General features: G+C 66.3%; 3 protein-coding genes across 8 annotated transcripts; all 3 read right to left on the reverse strand.

Moving 5' to 3' along the window:
• Window positions 1-11: 11 nt before the first annotated feature.
• On the reverse strand, window positions 12-13,381 carry WNK4 (WNK lysine deficient protein kinase 4). Of its 6 annotated transcripts, none has more exons than XM_075774899.1 (20): window positions 12,821-13,381; window positions 7,006-7,178; window positions 6,240-6,460; window positions 5,977-6,134; window positions 5,326-5,414; window positions 5,031-5,250; window positions 4,630-4,954; window positions 4,314-4,444; window positions 4,174-4,241; window positions 3,939-4,080; window positions 3,754-3,870; window positions 3,522-3,677; window positions 3,141-3,198; window positions 2,847-2,999; window positions 2,085-2,671; window positions 1,764-1,860; window positions 1,240-1,654; window positions 921-1,123; window positions 661-758; window positions 12-585 (listed from the first exon to the last, which is right to left on the reverse strand). In XM_075774899.1, the coding sequence occupies exons 1-20, from the start codon at window positions 13,253-13,255 to the stop codon at window positions 583-585; spliced, it is 3,849 nt and encodes a 1,282-aa protein (XP_075631014.1). In that variant the 5' UTR covers window positions 13,256-13,381; the 3' UTR covers window positions 12-582. The 6 variants fall into 6 exon arrangements, with proteins under 6 accessions (XP_075631014.1, XP_075631012.1, XP_075631011.1 ...); XM_075774897.1 differs by having other exon boundaries at window positions 12-582; window positions 12,821-13,366; XM_075774896.1 differs by having other exon boundaries at window positions 12-582; window positions 661-761; window positions 12,821-13,366.
• Window positions 13,382-19,612: 6,231 nt separating this feature from the next.
• Window positions 19,613-22,511, reverse strand: VPS25 (vacuolar protein sorting 25 homolog). Its single transcript, XM_075774902.1, has 6 exons — window positions 22,406-22,511; window positions 22,091-22,236; window positions 21,927-21,980; window positions 21,461-21,549; window positions 20,868-20,943; window positions 19,613-20,301 (listed from the first exon to the last, which is right to left on the reverse strand). The coding sequence occupies exons 1-6, from the start codon at window positions 22,450-22,452 to the stop codon at window positions 20,189-20,191; spliced, it is 525 nt and encodes a 174-aa protein (XP_075631017.1). The 5' UTR covers window positions 22,453-22,511; the 3' UTR covers window positions 19,613-20,188.
• A 222-nt stretch (window positions 22,512-22,733) lies between these two features.
• RAMP2 (receptor activity modifying protein 2) lies at window positions 22,734-25,539 on the reverse strand. The gene is made up of 4 exons (XM_075775185.1): window positions 25,399-25,539; window positions 24,232-24,342; window positions 23,771-23,873; window positions 22,734-23,304 (listed from the first exon to the last, which is right to left on the reverse strand). The coding sequence occupies exons 1-4, from the start codon at window positions 25,457-25,459 to the stop codon at window positions 23,049-23,051; spliced, it is 531 nt and encodes a 176-aa protein (XP_075631300.1). The 5' UTR covers window positions 25,460-25,539; the 3' UTR covers window positions 22,734-23,048.
• Window positions 25,540-26,930: the final 1,391 nt, after the last annotated feature.

Raw genomic sequence — 26,930 nt, forward strand, 5'->3', positions numbered from 1 at the left:
CAGACCCCATCTGTATATAATTCATATTTATGAAAACACTTTCCAGACATCAGTTTGTAACAAAGTGTACCCGCTGCTGTTCCTGGGGCACCGGCTCCATCGCTTTATGGGCTTGAGGGAAGGTTCTTCCCACTCCGCAGCCGTTTCATTCTCGGCTGCGCCCAGCACAATGATGGCAACAGGGAGCAGGGCAGTCCCGGGGCACAGGGGCTCAGGCCGGGCAGGGAGCAGGGCTGGAGTGGCCCCGGGGCAGAGCTGGAAGGCAGCATGGTGACAGGGGGGATGTATCGGGACCGGTTCTGCCTGCGCGGGTTCAGCTCGCAGTAAAGCCACGAAGGACAGTGGCACCTCACGCGCGTCCTGCGGCTGGGGCTGGGCTTGAGCAAACGGGCAGGGAAGGGGCCGGGGGGGGGCTGCAAGGAGGGAGGAAATGGGAGGATGCAGGCAGCAGGTACCCTGCCGAGGGCGCTGGCTGGCCCCGGGGCCCGGCTGTCCTCCCAGGAGGCGCAGGGGCTCTCGCCCGCCCCCGTAGCAGCAGGCACTTGGTTGAGGTAGTTCATGAAGTCACTCCTGGCCAGCCGGCTACTGGGGAGAGAAGCAGCGGTGAGCCAGGGAGTGCCGTGAGGCAGCCGGCAGCGGGATCAGCCCCCCGCCCCTTACCATCCGGCCAAAGTCGTCGGCGAAGGTCACCCCCTTGCTCAGCCGCTGCTCCTGCGAGCCCGTGCTGCTGCCGCTCAGCGAGTTACGGCGCATGATGGCTGCTGGGACAGACCGGCCCTGAGTGGGGGCACCGGTGAGGGTGCAGAGCTGTGCCCTGCACAGGCCCAACCCCCACCCCGGCCCCAGGGGTGTCCCCCCCACAGCCCCCCCCCCAAGCCCACAGGGGCCCCGGGAGGGAGCTGGGGCAGCGGGGCTGGCACCTGAGGGCTGCGCCAGCTCCAGGCGCTGCAGGCTGTTGCGGCGGGACGGGTTGAAGCTGCCTTTGGAGAGGCGGCGCTGGCGGCTGGAGAGCATGGCGGCGGGGGAGACGATGCCCAGCGGCGGCTGCTTCCCCATCCGCAGGTACAGCTCCTCGATCTCCTTCTTCTGGGCACTCTGCAGCAGCTGCACCTCGGCCAGGTGCCTGGGAGAGGAGACGGGAGCTGGCAGCCGAGCCGTGTGCCATGCCCGGCCAAGCCGGGGCCTCCGGGTACAGCCCACCACCCACCCTGCGCCCCCTCGTGCCGCGGGGCTGCTCACTTCTGGCGCAGGTGCTGCAGCTCCTCCCAGATCTCCTCGTCCTCACTCTCGGTGTCGTCGCTGCTCAGGTAGGACAAGCTGCGGGAGTAGTTCAGCCACACTTGGCTCAGCACCGCCTGTGGCGCGCTCTCCGCGCCCTCCTCCCCAGGGCCTTCCCGGTCGCTCTCCGCCGGTGGCACCGTGCCCTCGGCCAGCGCCTCCTTGGCCTCGGGGTCCTGCTCCACCAGCTCCAGAGCCGAGTCTGAGTCGCTGCTTGAGCTGTCCCCTGCATCCTGGGCCACGGGCAGGGGGGAGCCACTTGCTACTGGCTCTGCGTCACGCTGCTCGCCCTCGCTGCTGCCTGACACTGGGGAGGTCACCGATGGGTCTTTGGTCGGCGTCACCTGGAACCGGCCCAGGATCTGGGGCTTGGCTTCTGCCGGGAACAGGGGGCAGTTGGTGGGGTTCGGGGCATGTGGCGGTGCCCCAGCACAGACAGTGCGGGCACGGCCACGTAGCGCAGCTTCAGCCCTTCCCCACCTCACCTTCTGTGATGGGCGAGAGCCGGGCCTTGGGTGTGCCAGGGGCAGGCGACTCCGAGACGATGAGCGGGTGGCTGGGCCTGGGGGAGCCGGGCAGCACCTGCAGACACCAAGTGCGGTCAACTGCCCCACCCCGGGCCCCCCCATGTCTCCTGCCCCCCCCCCCCACCGTCGCTCCTGTGCCCCAGGACCCAGCGCCTGCTCAGCCCTCCCCGTATCCCAGGGGCTCCCTGCCCCACCTCAGGGCAGCGACAACCCAGCCCCCCCCAGCGCTGAACCCCACCTCGAGCAGCCCCGGGGAGCCCCCGCCACCCACGCACTCACCGTGCCGCCCTCCGGGCTCCCCGGCGTGGAGGTGCTCAGCGATGGCAGGGGACTCCCCGTGGCCTCGCTGCCTGTGGGGCACGGTGGGGCCGGTGCCAGGGAAGGGACTGGCACGGCCCCCCCAGCGGCGGGGACATCAGCCCCCGCTGACTCCAGGGTCCCACCGCAGGCCGGGGCTGGCTTGGCCATGCTGGCAGGGTCAGGGTAGACGAAGCGCGGGGGCCCCAGGACGAGGCTCTGCGGCCGCGGCAGCAGCGGGGGGTAGAGGTGCCCACCCGAGCTGGCGATGGAGGAGACGGCGGGCAGCAGCGTGTGGGCCACGCTCATCACTGCCAGGGAGAAGACGTTGGCCAGGGACAGGAAGGGGGCCGTGGGGGACCAGGGCGTGCTGGTCACGGGGGGGTTCAGGGGGCTGCTGGGCTCACTGGGGACAGGGGACACGGGGAGTGGCAGCGGGGACATGAGGGCTTGGGGCACAGCCAGTGGGACGGGCCCCCCCGGGGTGCTTGGGGGGGTCTGTGGGAACGCTGGCGATGCCGTCAGCCAGGAGGGAGCCGTCGAGACGGGGGGCCAGGTCTGCACAGAGCCTGCAGAAAGAGGAGTGTCAGGAGCGGCCCCCGACCCCCACAGGCCCCCTCCCATCCACCCAGGCAGCTCCGAGCCCCGATGCCGGCGAGGGACCGGCCAAGGCACGGCAGCTGCACGGCCTGTGGCCAGGAGCCCCGGAGGGAGGGACGTGCCTGGCCGTGCCGGGGCTGGTACCTGCGGGGGAGCCTGGCAGTGTCAGCCGCAGCTCACCGGCTGGGGCTGCCGGCGGCTCCGTGGGGCTGGCGAGGTCGTTCTCTGACAGGGAGCTGCTCAGCGACGGCAGGACGGGGGACTGGACCGAGAGGCTGGGACTGGTGCAGCCCAGGTCTGCGGCACAGGGGTGAGAGCCAACGCTCAGCCCCAGCAGGATGTGCCCCGCAGGAACCCCTGGGCTCAGCCGGGGCCATCGCGCGCCCTGCACGGGGCTGGGGGGGGACAGGAAGGGCCCACACAGGGGCAGAGACCTACCGCTGAGCGAGGACGAGGAGGAGATGAAGCGTGAGAGCTCCTGCAGCTGCAGGTCCGCCTGCCGAGGGGGATGCAGCTGAGCCCAGCGCCAAGGCAGAGACCCCGAACGGGCTGAGCCAAGCACCCGCTGGCCCCCACCCTGGCCCCACCACGTGCAGGGATAGGAGCCAGCGCCTTCGCTGGGCAGCGGGGCACCACGACCCGTCGCAGGAGTGGGTGAGGAACCTGGAGCCGCAGGCATGGGGCTGCTCCTGCCCGGGGCTGGAAGGACCCTGCACCCCTGCCCCCTCCCCGCCGGGCTCCCCGGGGCCGGGCAGCACCCCCAGCCGCACTCGCTGTCGGTGGCTTCCCAGTGCTGGAGGGGCTGGGCTGGGCACTCACAGGGCTGCCCACACCACGCTCGGCCTCGGGGCTCTCGGGCAGCTCAGTGGCACCATGCCCGTCCTTGCGGAGCAGGGTCTCCACGCGATGGATAATGTCCCGGATGCGGTGGACGAAGCCATCCCGTTCCGACTTGAGGATGAACTCGTTGTGGACCTGGGGGCAGAGGGGCCGCTCAGCACCCGGCATGGCCGGGCAGACCCCCCCACCCTTGTCCCCACCCTGCACTCACCATGACAGCCGCGATTTCCTCTGGGTTGTCCCCATCCAGGTCAAACTTGAAGGTCACCATCTTGTTGTTGTAGGTCTGCAGCTGGCACTCCACCACCCGGTCGTTCTTGTCGGAGATCTGTGGGCAGCAGGGCTAGGTCAGCCTGGGGACCACCCGCCCACCCACCTGGCGCTTGCGGCACTCACGTTGGTGATGCGCAGCCTGGACCGGGCTCGGCGCCGCAGCAGCTTCCCCGAGGTCCGCTTGGGCGGCAGCTTGGCGCTCCGCTCGCTGGCCGACAGCCCCTCGCAGCCGTCGCTCATGCCAGACGCCACGTCCGAGGTGTAGCTGCGGGAAGCCCCAGTGCCAGAGCATCAGCACAGCCGTTCCCAGCCACCGCACTCCCCGCCCGACCCCTGCCCGGCCCCCCACAAGCCTCACCTGTCCACCGGGGAGGAGAAGCCGCTGGCAGGGGGGAGGCGCTCGGTGGGCAGCTGCACCGCGATGCTCTGCGGGGAGAGGACGGCGTGAGCCGGTGCCACGGCCGTTCTGACCCCCAGTCCCGCGGGGGTCCCGCTCACCGTGGGGAAGCAGCGCGCAGGGCGGGTGGGTGGCGGGCTGGCGGGGTCCCCCGCCGAGAAGCTGCGATGGGCCAGGTCTGGGGAGTCCAGGAAGCCAGAGGAGCTCAGGTAGCCATCCGTCTCGCAGTCAGCTGTGGAAGAGCGCTCATGTGAGTGCGGATGGAGCTGGACCCCCCCCCCCCCCCCCCCCGGCTTGCACTCCCAGGAAACAGCTCCGGGGCGGGGTGCACGGCATGGCGGGACACACACACACACACACCCCCCCCGCCTGCTGCCTCGGGTCACCCCGCTGTCCCCCTGCCCGGTGCCTACGCACAGGTGGCTGAGGAGTAGCTGGTGTGCCGGTAGGCAAAGTGCTGGTCGGCCTCCGGCTCCTCGGGCTCCGGGGGGAAGCTGCTGCTGAAGACGGAGTCCCCAGAGCCGGGGGTGGCCGGGGCAGGTGCGGGGGTACCGGGTGACAGCGGGGACTTGAGCTCCTCCAGCAGCTGCAGGACACCCGGCGGCTGCTCCGGCTCCGCAGGTGACAGGACGCCCTGGGCGCGCTTCAGCTTCTCCCGTTTGCGCTTGATGGCGACCACACGGTCCCGCACCGCCTTGGCCACCAGCTTGTAGTCGGCCTCGCAGACAAAGCCCAGGACCACCTGCACGGGAGGGGGCTCGTCACGTCAGGGCGCAGGGACCCCGCGGTACCCAGGGTCCCCCCATCCCTGCACCCACCATCTCCTGGGCCACCTCCTCCGCCACGTCCTTGTAGAGCTCGAACAGGAATTCGATGGCGTTGTTGTCCTTGTACTTGCCGTGCAGCTTCTTCGTGTCGTCCATGCGCAGCCAGAGCTTGAGCCCAGACTTGACGCCGTCATCCTCCTCGGCCAGCTCCACGTGCACCCCCGTGTCCTCTTGGAAGAAGGAGTGTTCCAGCAGGTCCTGGATGGTGTACCTGCAGGGAGCACAGCTCAGCACGGGGCCGGGCACCGGCGGGGGCTCTGCCGCCCGGACCCTCGCTCCCCCTCACCTCTCGTTCTTGTCCATGCGGATGCAGCCCTCGATGATTTCCTTCAGCTCCGGAACCTTCACCTTGTAGAAGCTGCTGGGCTTCAGGCCCTGGGGGCGACGGGCATCAGCGCCTCCTGCGCCAGACCCTGCCACAGCGCCGGTTTTCCAGGGCCCGGGGCTGAACCAGGCTCTGCGGGGCCACGGGGCAGCCGGACGCTCCCCAGGCAGCCCCCGGCGCCCCCAGGCACAGCCCTGCCAGCAGCGGGGGACACATGGGGACAGGGCTCCCAGCCACGTGTGCCTGCACGGGCAGCCGGGGCCAGGACGCCCCGGGGCTCTGGGTTTCCACCCCAGCAGGCAGGAGCCAGCCAGGACCAGCTGGGGCAGCCGCGGTGCCCCGGGCAGGGGGTGGCCGAGCCGACCCGCTCCCGTTCCACCCCATTAACGTGCTGGCAGCACGACCCCCCTGCCCTCCGCGGGTCCTGCACCCTGGCACAGCACCTTCTCACCGCCCGGACTATTTTTAGCTGCTTGCACAACCTACACGGTGACACATTTTGGGGATCAGCGAGGCTCGACAGCTACATCCGACCAACCCCCTCACCCGGCTCCCACGCCCACAGCACCAGCCAGCAGCGTCGCCCCCAGCCCAGGGGCCGCGGCCACTCACCGAGGTGACCTTGCGGTAGATCTGGGCGGCGTTCTGGCACTCGGAGTAGGGGTACTCTGAGGTGGCCATCTCCAGCATACACATCCCGAAGGCGTAGACGTCCACCGCCTCGTCGTATTTCTCCTCGTACATCTCTGGCGCCATGAACTCGGGGGTGCCTGGGGGCAGCGGCGGGGCTCAGCACCTCCAGGGCACTGACCCACCCGCAGCCACCGCGATGCAGCCACAAGCCCGGCCCCACCGGGACCGCACCGGGACCCCACCTATGACGCTCTTGGCAAAGGAGGCTCGCTTGAGCGTGGCCAAGCCCAGGTCCCCAATCTTGACCGAGCCGGTGGGGCCCGTGATGAAGATGTTGTCGCACTTGAGGTCGCGGTGGATGATGGGGGGTGAGCGGGTGTGCAGGAAATGCAACCCCTTGAGGATCTGCCGGCTCCAGCGCTGCAGCACCTTCAGCTTCATCTCCTTGAACCGCTTCAGATAGCTGCGGGGACACTCACGGGGCTCAGCCCCACGCCCCAGCCCCAGCCCACCCTTCTCCCACCGCCACACCGAGCCTGTCTGGATGCGGGTGCCCACATAGGGCAAGCGGCAAAGAGCATCTCGGAGTCAGGGGCTCCCGGTCCCCTTCCCTGCTGGGCTCTGCAGAGGCAGCACAGAGAACGCAGCCCAGGAGGAGCCAAGCTCCCTCAGCCGCTGGTGCCAGGAGCCAGCTGGGGCGAGCGGCCAGTGCTGCCCCCCCACTTGGCACCAGGGTGCCCCGGCTTCACCATCCCCATGTAGGATGGTGCCAGTGAAGTTCCTGAGTCTCCCAACATCCAGCAGCGACCCCTGATTTCTGTGTCCACCTCCCAGCCCTGCTTTGTCTTCCACCCAGACCTCACCCGAGCCCACCACAGCCCGTCATCCCCACCCGAACGCCCAGATCAAGTGCCCAGGTGGGGGGTGCAGACCTGTCCCTCGCCTCCCTGTCACCGCAGGGACCCCGTCCCCTCCCCTGCACACCCTGACCTGGCAGTCCCTGCTCACGTTTTCAGGGTGCCGGATGTCATGAGCTCTGTGACCAGCACGATGCACATCTGGCCTTTGATAGACGACTTCCAGGAGTCGTAGAAGCGGACAATGTTGGGATGCTGCAGTCCCTTCAGCATCTCCACCTCCTCACTGAACCGCTGCCGCTCCGTCTTCGACAGCTTCCGCGTCTGCGGGAGTCAGTGAGGAGGTGAGGGGGGGCACGCAGGGTCTCTGGCGAGCACAGGGGGATGTCCTGGCTTACAAGAGACCCTCACGTCCTCATCCCCACTCCCTACGTACGGGGGCTGCCGTGACCCCAGAACAAAGCCGGGGTCAGACCTGCTGTCCCCCAGCACAGGGGCTCACACGGGGCTGGGGCCGTCGCAAACCGTGGTCTCACCCCACCCGGCCGGTCCCCGCACCCCAGCCCTCGGTGGCACTTCTCTGGACAGAGCCACTCTCCCCTAGTTTGGGGAGGGATGGCCAAAGTCTCCCATGACAGATGGTGCACCGAGAAGCCCGTGTGCTTCCCTGCCATGAAATCTGCCCCGTGCCGGGGTCCCCGGTCCCCGCTCCCGCTGCTCTTAGCCCGCAGCCGGTGCCCATCACCCTTCCACGGGACGGGGATCCCCAGCCTGCGGCCACGCAGCTGAGGGGACACGCGGGGGCTCTGCAATGGCCGCTGCCCCCCCCAGCGTGCCCCGTGCAGACCTGATGGCCACGGCCCCTCCGCCACCCAGGACAGCCCTGCCCCCCGCCGGGGCACCACGGGCTCCCAGCACCGGGCACCGGCATGGCAGGATGCCGCGCCAGCCTCAATGAGGCCTTTGTTGGGGAAAGGAGGCGGGGGCGGCTCCAGCCTAGGTTTTTCCATGTTCCTCCTGCTCGAGTTAATTAAAGTGGAAACCGAGCCGAGCGTTGACACGGGCACTGAGCGGAGCTGGGGCTGGGGCCAGCCTGGAGGACGCAGACCTCCCGTCCTGGACAGACATGGCCACGCAGTGCTGGAAGCGGGGAGCCGGCCGGCCAGACCCAGAAGGAGCCGGGTCCTGCCCCAAGCGTGGGCAGCTGCGAGTGCCGAGCCCCAGGTAGGAGCAGGAGCAGGAGCAGGAGCAGGAGCAGGAGCAGGAGCAGGAGCAGGAGCAGCACCCCCTGCAATGACTCCACCACAGCCCAGGACCCCGAAGGGCCCGGCCACTGCGGAGCTTGGGGGCCACCCAGCCGGGACCCCCGTGCAGCCCACGCTCGTGGTGCCGAGGAAACCCGAGCTGCCGCAGGCGGCCACCGCGCTCCCACCGCCAGGCACTGCCAGAGCCGTGCTCAGCTCCTTGGCCGGCGGCCGCCATCCATCAGCCCGGGCAGCTTTCGTAATATTTTCATTGCATCACAGCCGGCCCCATGGCCGGGCTGGAGCCGCTCCATAATCCCCTCTGCTTTTAACACACGCTCGGGGACCCGGCTCAGCCCAGATGAGAACCTGAGCCCTGTTGCAGCGGGATGAATGGGACCTTTCATACCCGCGAAGGAAAACAGCAACCGAAGCCCCTGCGTGGCCCAGCAGCACAGCGGCTGCCCTGCCCAGCGCCACAGCCGCCCTCGGACCCCCTGGCCCCCCGCTCCCCACCGAGAAGCCCGGAGGCTTCAGTGCACCCCACAAACCTGCAAGGGCACAGGGCGAGCCAACACGGGCTATGAGCAGGGGCAGGGAGGGAGTCACGGGCAGCCACGGCTCTCCCTGATCGACAAGAGGGGTCCCCGCTTGGAGTGGTCATGCCAGCGTGGCCCCCGCCGTGCCACCCCCGACCCCAGTCAAAACCTCCCGGCACTTGGCACCTCTTGCAGGGTGCCTGGAGCGAGGCCTGGGGGACCCAAGCGTGTCCCCCGAACCCGTGCCAGGACTGCTGGGCTCTCCCAGCACCGTTCCTCCCGCATGACCAAAGCGGCAGCCGATCCCGCGGCCAGGCGGCCCAACACTCTCCCCACCAAGCACCGGTAGCGCGGAGCAGAGCCCAATCCAGCCCCAGCCCGGCCGGAGGAGCCGCTCATCCAGGGACTGGGCACCGGGGCGGGCAGGGTGGGCAGGGCAGGCAGGGCTGCCAGCAGAGCCCCGCCGCCCCGCACGGCACGCAGGGACACCGTGTCCTTTCCTAGCAGCACCTCGTGCAGGGCAGAGGAGGACGCTGGGGATGGCGGCACGGGGCCGGGTGAGGAGCTGGGTGGCAGCGGTCCAGCCCCATCCTGCGAGCCAGCAGCTGGCTGCCGGGGAGCCCCGCACGGCCAACAGCAGGAGCCGAGGCCAGCGTGGGAGGGAGGGAGGGCCAGGCACGGTGGCCAAGGATGGAGGCAGGAGGTTTTCCCAAGCCCACGGGACCCCCGTCGAGCAAATCCCCCCGGTCTCCTTGGTTCGTCTCCCGCACAAGCAGAGCTCCCGGCCCCGCGCGGGGCTGAACCCCGGCTGCTGCCCCAGGGCCTCGCCAGGCTCAGACACAGCACGATTCCCAACCACAGCGCAGGCAGGATGGGCTGGGCACGTGATGGACAGGATTTTGGGAAGATGCAGGAATTTGGGAAGAAAAGCGTCCTGCAGCCCCTGGCCGAGGTTACCTGCCTGACCTGGGCGAGGGAGCTGGGGGAGGCACGGCAGCGCCCATCGCCCAGGCTGCTCTCGCCTGCAGGGAGCCAGAGGGGACCCACAGGAAAACCACTCACGGCCAGGTATTTACAGCTCGATCCCGCTCCGGGCCTCCAGTTTCCTCCCTGCTTCCTCCTTCCCCACCACCCGCAGCACCTATCAACAGAAATAGTCCCCAGTCTAAAGCTGGAAAGCACAAACAGGTCACGGTGGGGCTGCGGGACGCCGGCAGGAGGCAAAGACAGACGCTGCGTTCAGGACTGGGGGGCAGCAGCATGGGGGGGGACGGGGAGGGGCAGGTCCCCAGAGGGGTCCCACAGGAAGGCAGGGGACAGGCAAAAACGCTCTCCAGGTTTCCAGGCACCAGGGAGGGAAGGGCAGGGCGAGGATGGCAGGGAGAGCTGGGATTTGGGATCCGGAGCCATCACGGCAGCTGGATGAGGCTCTCTGGACCGGAACAGGTCAGGGCTGAGGTTAGGTATTCATTTAAAATTGAAAGGCAATAAAAGGAGAACTGTGAAAGACACAGGACAAAGCTATTTTTAAAAGGGCAGAACCACAACCATTTTTATTTGCGGTTCCAAATCCTGTATTTGTGTCACAGTGTCTGATTCTTTGCATGATTGCTGAAAAAACCCAAACTTTTAAAAGTCTGCTTCTGTGCTCTCAGCCCCCCGTGGGACGTGGATTTTGGGACAAGAGACACTGGATAAAGAGCAGTCAGTGGGATGGGGCTGAATACCGGGTGGGGAAGGGAGAGGGCTGGGGAGGGAGTGACGGGGGGGGGGGGCAGGCGCCGGGGCTGCGTGGGACAGGAATGGGGCCGGGGCTGCCTGCGCTGGCCGGCCCCCGAGGGGCTCTCAGCTACCGCCGGGCTGCGTCCCCCTGGGAGGGTGATGGCGGGCGGTGGAGGGGAGCCAGGTCTGCCAGGTCTGCCGGACACCGCGGGATGCTCACAGGATGGTCCCTGGCAGGAGCTCGGTCTCTCCGCACACGTCCCCCGCCAGCTCCCCGTGGGCCAAGCGAGCAGCTCCAGCCCGCGCCGGCCCGGCCGGCTCGCAGGGCAAGCGGTGGGGCCAGCACGTGCCTGCTGGACTCGGGGCACAGGAGTGGTTTTGCTTCCTGACCCCCCTTTCCTCCACCTGGGAGGGTGCAACCTCATCCCCCCAGGAGCCACCTCGCAAGACACCAGAGCTGCCCGTGCGCAGCCGCAGGCATGCCCTGCCTGCACCGCTGCCAGACCAGCTCTTTGCCAAACAGAGCCCTGTGCGCACGCGGCCCCTGCCCCGGGCCGCAGGACGTGCACCGGGGGCCGCATCCAGCCCCAGCAGACGCACAGGAGCTGCTCCGACACAGCGGGGTGGGGACAGGGGCCCCGCAGGGCAGCGCAGCCCGGCCCCGCGGAGACAAGCAGGAGGGCAGAGAGCGAGCCGTGCTGCAAGCCCCACCACACATGCCGGCTGCCAGCGCAGGGGAGCCGGGGGCACGTCTGCAGCGAGGGGCTGAGACCCGCAGGGAGGGACGCAGAGCCAGCCAGGAGAGAAGCGCCTGGCACGGCTGACTCATCCGGAGAAGGTCCCGGGCTCGCCAAGGAGAGCCCTTCCCTGCCAGCGACAGGCTGGCGCTTCCCCCACCACCCGAAGGGACGCGGGACTCAAACGGAGCTCAGGAGCGCTCGGACGGAGCCGCGGGGCCGTGTGAGGGAGGGAGCGCTGAGCCAGCTCTCGGCAGCCAGCTGAAGCAATTGTGCAACCCACGAAGGCAGGCGGAGGCCCAAGACCTCACCTTCCTCGCTAAGAGGCCACAGTCGGCCCCTCCAGAGATCACCCACCGCTATCTCAGGATCTCTCCTTGCACTGCTGGGCTGCAGTCACCCAAAGGACCCAGCCCGAGCGGCCGCACCGAGGTTTTAGGAACAAGACAACAAACTCGCAAGACACGTTTTTCTGTGTAAACAAGGACTTGGACCTTCCAGCCATAGAAGCCACCCCCCTCCCCTGGTCAGGAGCTTGTCAGAGACTTTGGACTTCGCCGAAGCCCCTCCCCAGGGGCTCCAAGGAGAAAAGGGAGCCCCACGGCACGGCTCTCCCCGTGCACCTCTGTGGACAAGATCAGGCCCCTCAAAAGCAAGAAGTGGGAGAATTGCCTCCGCAACGCCTTCACCGCTGCCCTCGGCGTCCCGCTGTTAGCGCCCTGCTGCCGGGCAGCAAAGGGGATGCAGAAGTTGCGCAGCAGAGAGGAGGTGGGGATGCTGCTCAGAGACCTGGAAAACCACGGGTCCAGGTGCTCCCAGCCAAAAGCCCCTGGCTGCATCGCCGAAACCACACGCAGGTGCCTGTGGACGCCGCTTCAGCCAAGGTCAAGCAGCCAGAGCGTACCAAGGTCGCACCGTACCCTGCTCCCGACTGACGCCCAGCCCCGGGCTCGCTGCAGGCACGTGCCCCAGAGCATGCCGAGGGCTATCGGAGCAAACCTCAGTGCCAGCTCCAGCACTGGCACAGGCGTGCGTGCAGAGGCCGGCACCGGGAGAGGACACCCCTGCCCTCGCCGCCCTTCCAAAGGGAAAGCTGCAGGCTGCTGGGCGCTGAAAAAGCAGCGGGGTGCTCAGTGCCAGCTGCCGGTCCCAGCTCCACCTGTAAACCCCCGGAGCGGGGACCGGCACCGGGAGCGTGGGCGGCCCGGGGTGCTCCGTAGCGCAGGCAGGGAGCAGGCAAAGAGAAAACAGCACGTGACGGGCAGGAGGGCCGGGACCAGCAGCGTTAAGCGGGGAGCCCGGGCCCGGGCCAAGAGCCCCGCGCAGCCCCGGGGCACCGGCAGAGACGGGGTGCGGCGAGGGGAGCCCGAGCCCGGCTGCAGACACCCTGCCCGGCCCTGCCGCTGCAGCCCGACTGCAGAAAAGCCCCGACGTGCCTGGCAGAAACCGGGGACCCCGGGTCCCTGCGCGCTCTGGGACGGGCAGAGGGGCTCGGGGCCGAGGGGGGGGGGGGGGTGGTGGTGCTGCCCACGCCAGGGAAACTGGACGGAAGAGGGTCCGACTGCTCCTGGCGACGTCCCCCCCCCCCCGGGGCAGGGGTCTGCGGGAACAGGCAGGGCGCAGGCAGGACGCGGGCAGGGGCAGAGGTGCGGGCAGAGGTGCGGGCAGAGGTGCGGGCAGAGGTGCGGGCAGCCCCCCCCCCGCCCCCGGCAGCGCGGCCGTACCTGCAGCTCGCACCAGGCCACCTCCACGGTGGTCTCCGTGTCCAGCCCCTTGTAGACGGTCTTGAAGGAGCCGCGGCCGATCTCGATGTCGAACTTGAGGAACCGGCCGTCGGGGGAAGTGGCGACCGCGCTCGTCTCCACCTCCTCGCTCTCCGTCTCCTCCGGTTCCCGGCGACCGGCAGCGCTCAGCAGCGGCGGCGACTCCCCGCGCCCCCCGCCCGGTGCCGGGTAACCCAGCAGCTCCAGCTCGGCCGAGCTCCGCCGGTTGAAGCGGGAGGAGGCGCGGCGGGAGTCACGTCCCGAGGGCCGCCGGCTGCGGTTGCGGTGCGGGGCCCGCCCGGGGAGCCCCGGCTCCGGCTCCGGCACGGAGCCACCGCCCGCCCGCTCCGCCTCGGACTGGGACATGGCTCCGGCGGCGGGCTCGGCCGCCAGCATCGGCTCAGCCCGGCCCGGGGCGGCCGCTCCCGCGCAGCTTCGCACCTAGTACCGCCGCGGCCCCGCAGCCAGGACCCGACCGCCGAGCCCCGGGCCCCGGGCCCCGGCCCCACCGCGGCCCCGCCCGGCGGCACCGCCCCCGCCCCGCCCGGGCCCGCCCCCGCGCTCCACCGCCCCTCGCCTGCGCTGCGCCACCGGCCCCGCCACCGGGCACCGACCGGCCCCCGGGCACGGCCACCGGGACGGGCGCCCAGCGCTGCGGCAGCAGACACGGGCTGCGCACAGCGGGCGAGCGCCCCGCACCCCGGCACCGCGCACGGCCGCCCCGCACCCCGGTCCCGACCCGGCTTGGCCGGCGGGCATCCTCCCCCCCCCCCCCCCCCAGACCCCCACCCCCCCCCCCCGCCGCCCCTCGTCCTCCCCGCTCGGCCCTGGCCGGGGACACAGCCCCCAGCTCCCACCCGGAGCTCCGGAGCCGCGCTGCCGTGGAGCTCACCCGGGGGCTCCGAGCCCCCCCCCCCCCTCCCTGCCCACCGCCCCCCGCGGGGCTCCGGGCCGTGGGGCCGCTGCAACGGAAGCCCCAGGCTGGGCAACGTAGGAAAGCGCCTGGTTTAGACGTTTCCTCGGAGCTTCTGACTCGGGGGCTCTGGAGCAGCGTGGCCAGGAGAAGCCCCGTCCCGCTCCCCGGGCTGCGCCGTCCCAGGCAGCCCTTCCTCTCCGCGTTTACTGCGGTCCGAAATTCTGAAATTAGGGCCATGCAATTAGGAAGATATGAGCGTGTGTGTCAGCCCTGGGCGAGCCAACAGCCAACAAGAGCTTGTTGTCTCTCCAGGTTGAAGGAGGAGGTTGTTCTTCCCGGTGAGGCTGTTTACACAAAACACAAAGCAATCGAGCCCAGCGCTATAATTTCTTTTCCCTAAGGTCAGATTGTTTCTACTCAACGATACCGGAAACATTAAGGAGAGGATCAACACAGGAGAACAACCGTGTCCTCCTCAAAGGCTGACCTGATGCGGGGTGATGTGGGGCTGCTGGATCCGCAGCACAGCGGCAGCCCCACAAATCCCCCCGTCCGGCAGGAGGAGGGAGAAACATTCAATGAAACGTTGTTCCTACAGAACACGACCCCCTCGTCCAGCCCTGCTCTCCAACTCACCAGAGGAGCCAGGTACCACCTCGCCAGGAAGGGGTTTGACCGACGTCTCCTTGCTGAGAGCCGCTCGCCTGCAGTGTGGGCTGGTGAGCAGAGAGCAGCGACCGCATCCTCACCCAGCCCTGTGCTCCCCGGAACGTGCACGAGGCACGGTCCCAAGGGAACGGTCGCTACCAGCTGAAAGATGGGTGTTCAGCGCCTGCCTCCCCAAAGGGCTCTGTCTGCTGCCTGGGGGAGAGGCGGCCTCTCGGCCAGAGCACCAGGCATCCACGGCTGCCAGAGACGAAAGGCCAGGGCAGACGGGCTGACGGGTGCGGTGCTCACGCTGGCCCTGCCTAGCGTGAGAGACTCTCTTCTTGTAAGACGTGACAGTTTGACTCAGCTCTGCCAAACAACGGGCTTTGTTCAGGTGCATCCTACCCCAGACCTGCCCACTTCTCACCAGCTCCCTTGCCAGAAAGGGGAACACCCCGATCCCCTCACAGCCTCCTCTGATGCTGCATCTCTCGGGCTTTCCCGCTCCTGCTGAACTCTCTCCTCGAGCACCTCACGGGCCGCACAAAGTAAGGAGCCCACGCAGGAGCCGGGCAATCGCTGTTGCAGCCCGGGACGGGAGGAAGAGGCGTGCGAGGAGCCCCTTCGGCCTCTGCCTCTCCTCCAGAGCCCATCACAGGACATGAGGCCGCAGCTTTTCCTCATGTAACACACGTCAGGTTTAAAAACCTCCCTGCTTAAAAAGTAATTGCTTTTATTTTCAGCCTGTCCTGGCTACAGCTTCCAGCAGAGGTGGAGATTTCACAGTCCTTCCCGACTGAAAATCCTCAGCCTGATCCGCACGACAGGCAGCGCCGCGTCTCGTTCTGCAGCTGCTGAAGCGGAGGCAAATCTGGCAGCTCAGGCAGCAGTGGGGCCAGCTGGAGGATCGATCCCAGCACCGGCCAGCACACGTTGATGGATTCCTAAATTAAACACGAAAACAGATCTGTCCTGGGAGGGAAAGGGCGCTCGCTGTGCTGGGAGCTCCCACCGCCCCGGGACAGGCACGTGCTCCAGGGGCACTCAGCTCGTCTATCCCCAGCCTGGGGAGCCCGAAGAGAGAAAAAGCCACAGCTCCTCGCCCCCTCCGCACGGCGCGGAGCAGGGTGGCCGCAGGACAGACCCAGCACATCCGCAACGGGGTCCTGAGGGCGGCCAGCCCCGAGCTGGGCAGGGAGACCGACCGGCAGCGTGGGTCCAGCCGAAACGCCGCCCAAGCTCCTGCGGGCTGGCTCTGCGGCCACCTCCACGCGGGGGTCCCTGCCAGGGGCCCCACGCTGCCCAGGCACAGGGACACGGCGCAGGCTGGCAGAGAGCCCGAGCTCTTCGGTGAGACACGGAGTCAGGCAGGGATCTCTGCTCGGTCTCTGGTAGGCTCGTGTCCCCTTATCAAGTATTTTCATTGTGAAATGAGATGCCTCAGAAGATCCCAGAGGAGCAAAGGAGTGTCCTGGTCCCGGTGAGGCCCCTCCAGACAAGAGAGGAAATTAGGGGTGAAGTTTGCTCCGACTGCTGCCCTCCCACACCTCCCTGCTGAATGGCCTGAGAAGTTCCCCGACCGCGTCCCCAAATGCCGCCCCACACCGTGAGCTTGGCAGGGGGGAGGCAGCCCGGGCAGGGGGGAGGCAGCCCGGGCAGGGGCACGGGTCCCTTCCTGACCTGGCCCAGGACACTGAGCTGGAGCCAGCTTGGCCCAAAATCAAAAAGTTCTTGCTCCACAATCAGCTGCCCATTGCAGCGCTCAGATGGTGCCTGCAGCTCCGCGGCCATTATCAGGGTGACATTTCTGGGCCGCGAATGCCAGCGCCAGCCCTTGGCTTTGAGGAACCGCTGCAATCAGGTAACGTAACCCATTTCTCACTTGCGTTTGGCTGCCAGGAAGAGAACATGGGACTGTGTAATTGCTCTCCTCAGGATTAGATCATGAATCAAAGCCCTGCTCAGCTCCCTGCTCCAGCAAGCCCTGCCAGGAATTGTCTGTTCTGATCCTGGACCTCAGGGCGGGATCACGGAGGGGCCAGGATGGGTCCGAATGCAGGCGTCCCCCGCAGATGGGGGATGTGCAGTTCGGGCTGTGAAGGATGGGGTGCTCATCCCAGGCAGGGTCAGAGCAGAGGAGGGCTCCGCAGCGACCCGGGGCTTGTTTCATGGCCAGCTTCAGCACCCCGTGCCCCTGTCCCTCCTTGCCATACCACACACGAGTTTGGGGAGGAGGAGATGTCACCCAAACCTCAGCTGTGGGTTTAACCCCAGGCAGATAACTTTGGAGGATTTCCTTAGCCCAGAGTTACAGATGTAACCTGCCTGCAAGTTTATCCCAACATATAAATTTATCAAACTGAAACAAGTCTTGCTCCTAACTAGCCGCGTTAACTAAAAACCCTCTCGGCGTTTTTCCTTCCCTGACCAGTGGGATCCGAGTGTGCACGGCCTGATAGCGCCTTATCTCGGCACCAGTGCCCCGACCTCCGCCTCGCCCTGGCCAGCGAGCCCTAATCGCCGTGGCCAGACGGCCTCAGAGCGGCCACGGGCCAGAGGCAGGGGCCTGTGTCAGCCTCCCCCCCGTCCCGAAACACCCCTTTCTCTGGCGAGCCCCTCTGCAGGGCTGCGGGGCCAGGCTTGAAGAGCACCTCTGGGTGCCGGAGCCTGAACTGTGCCCGCGACGGTGCGGAGAGGTTTGGGGTTGGGTTTTAAACTCTCTTAAGGCCAAACCACCGTGAGAAGGGATCGGCAGCGATGGGGCGGACGGTCTCCTGGCACCCGAGGGAGCTGCCCGGACGGGTTCCAGCCATAGTCCTACGTGAACACAGCCCTCCCCTGCCCTTCGCTTTGCTCCGGGAGCGCCTGCAGCTCTCGCGCTGCGTCTGAAGCGCCGGGAAGAAGCGCGGCCTCTCCGGTTCAGGGGAAAGTGCTGGCTGGAGGCCGCCACGCTCTCTCCCTCTGAGCGGTCTAATCATGTCTCCTTCATCTCTACCCAGCACCCGAGGGCTTCCACACCAGAGCAGCCTCACAGCATCTCTGGGCTGGCTCTGGCGTCCCAATCCCATGATTACATCATCAAACGCTATACAGGGCTGAGAAAAAGGTAAGGAAGCCAGTTCCAGAGGACAATTAAAATGCTCTGTTTTACCCGCCGGCAGGAGCTTACATCACCACAAGCTACAAATTGCCTTCGTCCCCCGCAGAGGGAACAGCCAGGGAGCATCTGCTCCCTCCTGGGCAGCAGCACCAGGCGGCAGCGGCTCTTTGGCCCCAGGACCCATCCCACGGCCCCGGGCAATCGCTGGCAGATCCTGGCGTCTGCGAACACCTCGTTGCTGCAACACTGCTGCCGTAGTGCCCGGCACAGGGAGTCGGTCCCATATGGATGCGACCTTTCGTAACAGGCCAGGAGGGTGCGGGAAAAGGAATTTCACACCGGGTTCATTCTGGAAGAGGATGATGTACTCTTCCTCCTCCTCTCACAAAGTAAGCAACTAAATAGGAAGCTGAAAAAGAGCAGTGAATTGCTGCCAGGAGCACCTTGGAAAGAAAAAGGCTGGTTTTAGGCTTATCTAATGTCACATCAGCCATTTCCTAAGAAGGGAGCAAATTTAATTAAGAACACAGACTCACTCAAGGACAGCCAGGTTACAAACAGCACATGCTACTCGGAACACAATGTTGAGAGGTCGGCATCACGCATACAGAGAGCAAGAAATACAAACACCCCGGGCCTGGCTGCGAAAGGCTCGCTATTCGGGATCAAACGCGGATGCCATCAGGCACAGGACAGCCAGCACAGAAACACAGCTCGCTGCAGGGGTACGACAGCAGTGAGAGGGGAGAAAACAGCAGCCAGAGAGGGAAGGAGTCAATGCTGGCGGCATGAGGAGGGAGGAAGAGGCAGATCTCGGACATCAAAACAAGCCCAGGGCAGACACTGGTAGTGGATGATTCCTACGCGGAGATGTTCCCAGCTGCAAACACAGAGGGAGGACCCCTGCTTTGAGCAGAGCCCGTGTCAGCTGCGGGGCTACGCTGCGGGGCTGCCAGCACACGGCGTGGCACAGCCCGCGCCAGCATTTGCTTCTGCTGCGGCACCAGCAGGAGGGGGGCAGGCGTCCTCACCGCGGGTTGCGCCGTCCCCTTCGCTCATGTAAGTCATCTCAATGCTCGTAGCGATGACGGTCTCCAGAAAGGATCAGAGACCACGTTAGCCCAGCATCAGTGACTCGGCACGAGTGCTGCCGGTGCCTTTCGCCAGCAGAGAAGTGCTGGCACATGGGAATTCCCCGTCAGCGGCGCAGAGGGGGACCCTGGGCACCAGCCTCCAGCCACAGCTCCAGAGCGACATGCCCGCATCAAGCCAGGGTCAACGGGCTCCTGCTACAGAAAGGAAATTCTAAAATTTTACAGCCCCACAAACTCAGCCTGGAGTGCAAACGTCTTGTCTGCACTGGAAATGACTTACCGTCGACGAGGGCTGTCAGCAGCACCGCAGCTGAAGTGATGCCGAGTCGTCCTCCCAGGGCAGGGCAGGGCAGGGCAGGGCAGGGCAGGACAAGCTGCTCAGCACTGGCTGGGGACGGACGGCCACCGGATCCCGAGAACGACCACACTGGGTCTGATCAAAGGTCGCTCCAGCACAGCACCCCACCACCGCCTGCAACAAGCCCTGAGTGCTTGGGCAAAGAACAGGAAGGGCGAGCACCATCCTTTCCCGGTACAGCTCCCCAGCTTCTCTGGTCAGCGGTTAAGGATTCACTGGCTCACAGAATGTACCTGATTCATGGTTTCTGACAAGCTGGTACTTCGTTATCAGCACTGAGAATCTAAAAACCTTGCAATACCCCCTACCAGCTGCTGTTGCACAGCGCTTACCTCATCACCTCCGCAATAAACTCAGCTTTCAGTGGACTGCATGTGGAAAATGAAAGTAAAGGTTGCCCTGAAGACAGGCAGCGAGGGCCCACACAGCCCGTAGGTCTGGCATGTGGAAAAAAAGCACTCGTGCTGCCTGCTTCCCACTCGAGTGGGGTGGCTCGGCAGGCCCACCCTCTCCCCAGCACGCTGCCGCGTTCATCTGGTGCGGTACAGAAACATGGCTGAAGGGCTGGAATCTGGTACGCTGCTCTGTTTTGTTTCTAACGGAAAAATAGAGATAAACGAAAACACCCAGGCTGCTCTATAAATACATGTCATTTTAATTACTTCAAATTAGTTCCTTGGCATCCACCCCCACTCCGCTCTACAGCCTGCTTTGCGGCAAGCACACATCATTCTGCCATTGAGGTCTTCTACGCCGCAGCAGTGACGGCGAGTTCCTCGGGCTTGCTTTCATCCTGCTGGGCAACGCAGCGGGGACTGCAGAGCCCAAACGCACGGCTGGCAGGAGGGAAAGAGCTGCCCTTCAAGGCCAAGCTCGACCAGCAGCTGAAGAGACCGTTCCATGGCCTTTGCAGGAATGAGGATCAGCTAGAGGAGCGGTCCCGCTATTCCACTTCTGGGTGGTCCCCTCTCAGAACTGCCTAGAGCAGCTTTAGCCTCTCAAACACAATCAACCGGGAGAAAAGACAGACAGAGGATCTCTGAATATTTCTAAGAAGTCATGTCTTTGGAAGGCTTCGCAGATTCTCCTTGCCCCAAGAAATCCCAAGTACGCAGCTGCTCGCAGTCACGGCTTGACACCAGGCCAGGAGAGCGAACCTTCACAGCAAGAACCGCTTCAGCAGCCAGGGAGGAGTGGAAGGAGGGGGCTCCTATCAGAAGAACTTGACACCTCGGCCATCATCCAGCGTGATAATTTCAGCCTTGTGCTCTTGCTGCAAGGCTTGCAGGGCACGGAGCAGCATAGTCTCATCCAAGCCGTGGAACTCTAGCGAGGGACAGAGATCCTCATCAACAGGGCGGGAGGGGGAAAAAAATCACATCAGGACACAAACAGGCTTACGAAGTCCAGGGACTGGTGGCAGCGAACCACAGGGCTCTGAAGAGCACCTTTCAGACTCCAGTGCCATAACACTACAGCAAATCCAGAGTCACGGCTACACCGACAGACTCATCACTACTTTGCTGCACCAGGAACAAAGCCTGAAGGTCGACAGGCAGAAGGGAATGAGTCACAGCAGTCTCAAAGGCAGCGCAGACGTTAGGCATAAACCCAAAACACCCCGCACCTCACGCCAGATAAAGAGCTGGGCAGTAGGAAGGCTTGTGGGGCAGGGGGAGGTTTAAAATGCAAACTGATAACAGAGGGAGATGTTCATGCCAAATGGTAAAAAAGCCTCCAGAGCGGCATTTGTCAGGGGTGATCAGTGTGAGCTTCCATAAGCAATTTTAAAATATTTAATCTACAAAATTAGAATCTGACAATCAACTGTTTATGCACTCAAATCAAGCGCACTCTGAAAACCTGCTCCGGAACATGACATATGGCATTACCTTCATTCTCTGTATCATCTCCACTGGCTAATTCATACAGCGTGAATACAGAGTTGGTCAAGCCATTCTTCGACACCTGGAAACATAAAAGCAACATAGCAAATCTCACCCGAGTGATTTAACAACCTTGGCACGATCTCTCGTACATCTCAGTGCAAGCGAAATGGAACGAGTCACCACTCGATGAGCAAAAATACCCTAGAAATGCTCTGGGGCACTGGAGAGTCAAGAAATGATGCCTAAGGAAACTAAGACGGTTCCTTTCCCTGCCCCTCTGCTCCTTCTGCCCATGTGTTTTGCAATAAGGACTCGTGTTATAGAAAGGAAATGCAGCTCTGACCTCACTACGGAACGGCCAGCTGCAGTGCTGGCTGTGCATCCCCTGCTCAAACTGCATCTTACAGCAAGTAAAAAGCTGTTAACATCTCTACACTTCTCTGCAACGGAGAGGGATGGAAGAAGAAAGGTAAAAGCAGCGAGGAAGCAAGACAACAATATGACAATGGTCTTTTTCACAAGTCGCAGCCAATACCACCTGTCCTCCCGGACACAGAAAGCCTGGTCCGTGGGTGAGACAGCTTCTACGTTCTCACCCACTGATAGATGAGCTTCCCCCATTCTTCTGGTCTCCTCCACATGATGAGAAAACTGGTTTTGTTCTTATCTAACCATTCCAGGTTCCCTAAAATCAACAGGGGAAAGGTATTTGATCAGAGCACAAGTCTGCAGTAACGATCAAACCTGCGGATTTCACAACACGCCCACAGGTAGCCGCCTCTCCCCACCGTGCCACCGCTCGCGCCAACTTCCCCGCTAACTCTGTGCGTACAGAAACTACCTTCTCCCTCGAGCCCCCCTCTTCCTCCCGCAGCGTTATCTGCCCCGGGGAAAACGACGGTTCGGCTCCCACGCACGGGCAGCACCGAGGAGCCGTAGGCAGCGGGTGGAGACACAGCCCAGCCCCGGGGATCGGCTCCCGGTGACTCCTGCCCTTCCTGCCCAGCTAACTACGGGTCAGGCACCGGCCGCGGGCGGGACGGACGGACGGACAGTACCCACCGTTCTTGCGGAGCTCCTCCAGCACCACCTGGATGGACTCCAGCGGGAGCTTCCCTGGGCGGGGGTTAAGGAGGCACTCACCGATCTGGGAAGGGAGGGCAGGGAACGGGGCGGCAGGTGGGGACACCGGGAACGAACGGGGGGCACCGGGCCCCAAAGGATACGCTGCAGGCGGCGGTTGGCGAAGAGCGGGCTGTCCTGGGCCTCCCGCACCGTCATGGCGGGCAGCCGGTGCCGCTGGCTGTAGGCGAGCGCTAACGCGCACCAGGCCGAGAGCTGCTTCTGTCGCGTCTCGCCGTTAGGCTGCAGCCTGCGGGGCTCCGCTCAGCGACCGGGCCGGGACCGGGGGGGGGGGGGAACCCGGTACACCCGGCCCGGCCTAACCCCAGCCGCGGTTCCCACAGGCCCCGCCACCACCGCCACGGCCCCCCCCCAGCCCCGCTCCCCCGGCCCCGGCCCCGGCCCCGGCCCGCGCTCACGTGAAGAAGGGCGGGAAGCTGTACTGCCAGGGCCACGCGAAGCTCATCGCCACCACCGGAACCACCGGAACCGTCGCCGCCGCCTTCCGGCCCGCCCCGGCCCGCTTCCGGCCCGCCCCGCGGAGCCCCGCCCTCCCCCGGGGCTCAGCCCCGCCCCGCTGTAACCACGCCCCCCCGCGAGGCCCCGCCCCGTCCCCACGAAGCCCCGCCCCACCGGGACGGCCCCTGCCCGGTGCTCGGTACCCGGTGCTTGGTACCCGGTACCCCGTGCCCCAGCGGGCACGTTCCCCGCGGCGGGAGCGAGCGGCAGAAGAACCAGCATCACACGTGGGGGAGGAAGCGTTTAATCCCCAGCCGCGGGGCCGGCGGTGGAGCAGGGCGAAGGGGCGCCAACCGCGGCACCAGCGGGAACCGGCCGCCCCGGCGGCGTGTGCCGGTAACCCCGGGACTCCCGCGGGATGACACCCACCACGCTCCCCCCCCCCGGGGCCGTTCAAGCAGCCGGTGGCCCCGCAGCCCGAGGGGGGCAGGAAGCACGGGGCAGTGCCCGGGCGCAGGACCCGCAGGGCCGCCGCTGCCCGCTCTCTGCCTGCTGCAGGCAGCGGGGCGGCCGGCGATGGGTCGGGGTGCCCGGGCAGCGGCGTTAGGGCTGGGCCTTGCCATCCTTGCTGCGCCAGATGACCAGGGTGACCAGGAAGGGGATGAGGCAGATGGGGGCGATGATCATGGCCAGCAGCACATCCTCGGGCGGGTCGAAGTAGACCTGGTGCTCCAGGGTGCAGTTGTGGAAGTAGCGATGGTGGCTCTGGAAGATGTACTGCTCCGCCAGCGCGTTGGGGTAGCCGTAGCGCAGGTGGTCGGCCCAGCCCTCCAGGCAGGCCTGCAGCAAGCTGTAGGGCCTGGGGAGAGAGCCACGGGGTGCTGGGAGGGGACAGCCGCGGGGGCACGGGGTGGCTGCGAGACACCAGAGGCACGGACCCCCCTGGGCGGCCCCAAGCCCTCCCCTGGCCCAGCAGCACCCCTCCAGACTGCCCAGGGCTTGCCCTGCACCCCGCTGCCTGTACCAGCCAGCCCTGCGCAGGCAGGAGCTGCCAGAGGGGAAGGTGGCCCGGTGGTCCCTCGGGCCAGGGGCTGGTGGCCCGTTGCCACGTCCCGGGGGCTCTGCCCCCATCAAACACTTTCTGCTGTCTCGGGAGCTGCTCCACTCATGTGGCCATGGGGACAGAGGGGCCACAGGCAATGCCCCCACCAAAGGGTCCCCACGTGCAGTTTCCCCAGGCACGGGTGTCCCCAGAGCCGGTCAGAGCCCCCGCGTCCCTGCAGCGCTGCCCGGGAGGGCTCTCCGGCCATCCCACTGCCCCGTACCTGCTGATGACTTTCCACTCGCACAGCTCCGACGCCGTCACGTTTCTCATCAGGTCAACGAAGAACTCCCAGCACTTCTGTGTGATGTTGGTGTACGTCTCCTCTGGAGAGGAAAGGTGCTGAGCGTGGGCAGCGCACCCCTGCCAGAGCCCGTCCCTGCCCACAGCTGCCAGCGGGTGACACCCAGCACCCAGACCTCTGCCCAGGCTGGTGGGGGAGGACACAGGCACCGTGGGGTGCTGGACCACGCCGCAGCCCCAGGGCGATGCCCAGGAGCACAACAGGAGGGCAGGCTGCTGCCAGCTGCCCCCACTGTGGCCAGCACAAAGGGGGGCTCTGCGGCGCAGCACAGCCCAGCTGTTTTGGGGACAGACCGAGAAAGCGCGGCTGGGGGAAAGCAGGGGGTCAGGCACCACCGGTCCCACAGTGCTCCCCAGCCCTTGCTGAGTCCCGGTACTTACCCACGAGCTGGGCCGTCCAGTTGAACGTGGCCACGGGCGGGCTCGTCCTGGTGTCCTGGCTGAAGCTCTCCGCCTCAGCACCCATGTAGCAGCCCCCGGTCCCCAGGAGTGCTGTGAAGGGGAAGGGACAGGGTCAGCGGGGGACAGGCGCTGGCAGGGCCCCGTGCACGGGAACTGCCCCAGCAGAGGCTGGGGTCTGCGGGAGGGAAATGGTTCCAGGCGTCCTTCGGGGTCAGGGCACGGGGAAGCGTGCTGCTCGGAGCCCGGCACATGCTGGGGCCAGGGCATCCAGCCCCCCTACGGGCATGGGCTGCAGGGATGGGGCCAGTCAGGCTGCGGTCAGCTGCCCAAGGGCTCGGAGGGGCTGTCTGGGGGCCCTGGGCCACAGCATGGGGACGAGTCGTGCCCTGACCCGTGGGGACCCACCACAGGGGCCGCCCCATCACCCCAGGTGGCTGCATTGCAGCTGGACGGGGCTGGGGCAGGAAGAGGAAGCGCTGGCCGCAGCACGGCACTGCCGGAGAGCCCCTCCGCCCGCCATCTGCTCCACACCCAGCACAGCCCGCCATGGCTGGCCACCAGCCACTCGCCACCGGAGCCCCACGGCCTGAGGAAACTGTCCCGTTTATCTTCCGCCCTCGGCCAAGGGCCCACGGTGTGGGGCAACGATGCTGGTCGCACGGTGAACCACCCCGGTGGGCTCTGCCTGGGCTGCTCATGTGGAACCCTGGCACGGCCAGGCACTGGCCACCAAGTGCTCCCGGGCTGGCACAGTGGCTGTGGCAAGGGCAGCTCAGCCTGTCCCGGTCCCTGACCCTGACAGCCACATCCAGCCCCTCTCTGTCCCAGCCGGGGGCTTCGCAGGGCTCCCCAGCCGCTCCCATGGGTCATTTGCAAAAAGATTGGGGATGAGCGTGGCGGGGGATGCCCCGCAGCACCCACTGCCCGCCTGCCACCGGCCCCCGGCCACGCAGGCAACGGCCACCCAAGCCGCCCCCAGCGCTGCTAGGCTGGTCCTGTGCCGGTGTGGGCGGTGGGCGGGGGTGAGCCGAGACCCCCAGCCCTGGGCCCCGCGTGCAGGACGGCGGCCGCGTGCGGGGTGGTACGAGGCGTGGAACCTCCCGTCGCTGGCGGCCGCGGCCCTGGGGCCACCCCCCGCGCACTTACCCCAGAGCAGCAGGAGCCCTCGGGAGAGCCGGCCGGAGCCCGTCTGCGTGCGCGGTGCCATCCTGCAAAAGCCTGCCGGCTAACGACCGGGACAAGTATTTCAATGGAAATAACAGGAAGCAACTCCTTTCCTCTGACAGGGGCAGTTTGACTACAGGAGACGTGTGAAAAATGAGATTGCTCAGCGCTGCTTTAAAGCGGCTCTCCCGGCGGGACCCCGCCGCCTCGCAGCGCGGTGCCGGCCCCCGTGGGCATCGCTCCCGCGCCCCAGCACCCAGGCAGCCCTCGCCTCACCCGGCGGCCCAGAGGCTCCGTTCCCTGCGCAGCGCGTCCAGTTTTACGAGGCCGCTATTTGTTTACTTGTGTATTTCTCTTTAATCCTGTCTGGGTTGGGTTGTGAAATCCCTCGTCTCCTGCGTGGAGGGCAGGCAGCCCGGCAGCCGGAGGGAGTGGACGGGAAAGCGTAATGTCCCCGGACAGGCGCTGCCGCCCGGGCACGGGGGTGGCGGGGGGACCCACGGCCCTGACACCGCGGCTCCTGGCTCACCCGGGCTCACGGCATCGCCGGCGTAGCCCTGGCCCCCGCCTGTGGCTGGGGAGGGAAGGGCGGTGGTGCGACCTGCCCATGGGTGCGAGGCCAGCGCAGGCGGGGAGGTGGGGAGAAGGCAGAGACTTGGCCGACGTTGCCGGTCCTCAGCCCCGACGCCTTCCTCCCGCACCACCCAGCCCGGCACCCACCCGGCTTTGCCGGAGCCCCTCGCTCCTGGCACAGCTCCCGCCTGCGGGCCCCGCATCCCTCCGCAGAGCGGCGGTGCCCAGGACGACCCCAGCCCCACGGGTCCACGGCGTTCCCACCCAAGGACCGGGCTGAGGCCGGGTGAGCTCATTTCACCTCTGGCCCAGGGCAGAGTGCGAACCCAAAGCTTCCCCTTTAACAGCCCGCCCGCGGGACCCGCAGAGCGTGAATCCAAGCGCTATGAAGCGCAGCTCAGACGGACCCTCCCTGCTGCGGAAAGATGATCTCGCTGGGCTTCGCGTTCCCCAGCAAAAGTCCTGGCAGAGCCGTCCGACCCTCCTCATGCCGCGGCTGCCGCCGCTCCGGGGCACTGCGGGACCTTTCACGGGCGAGCGGCTGCATCTGGAAGCCATCAGGCCCTGGCACTCTGGGTGCCGCAGGGTTGGAGCCCCCCTGGTCCTGTTCTTTGTTGGAGCTGCTGGAGCCTCCGGCCGGGCGGCGGGAACCTCTGCCAGGGAGACACCCAATGATCTCAGCGCAGCCCTGGGGCCGGGCCGGCCGCCCCCCTCCTGGGGCATCCGGAGGGGATGGGCAGGGATGGGACCGTGGCTGCCAGCCAAGGCCTGGGGCTCGCTCCCCACCCCCAGCCTGGCATCCCCGGTGCTCCCTGCCAGCCCCCCACCCCGGGGTGCTGAGGAAGGGGCTCGGCCCATGCAGGGTCAGGACCCCAGTGCCTGGGCCCCTTCTCCTGATGCTCTGCCCCCCAGGGCAGATGCAGGCATCCGGAGCGCCGGGT

Source organism: Balearica regulorum, chromosome 24 (genome assembly GCF_011004875.1).
Source record: "Balearica regulorum gibbericeps isolate bBalReg1 chromosome 24, bBalReg1.pri, whole genome shotgun sequence".
NCBI classification, from domain to species: domain Eukaryota; kingdom Metazoa; phylum Chordata; class Aves; order Gruiformes; family Gruidae; genus Balearica; species Balearica regulorum.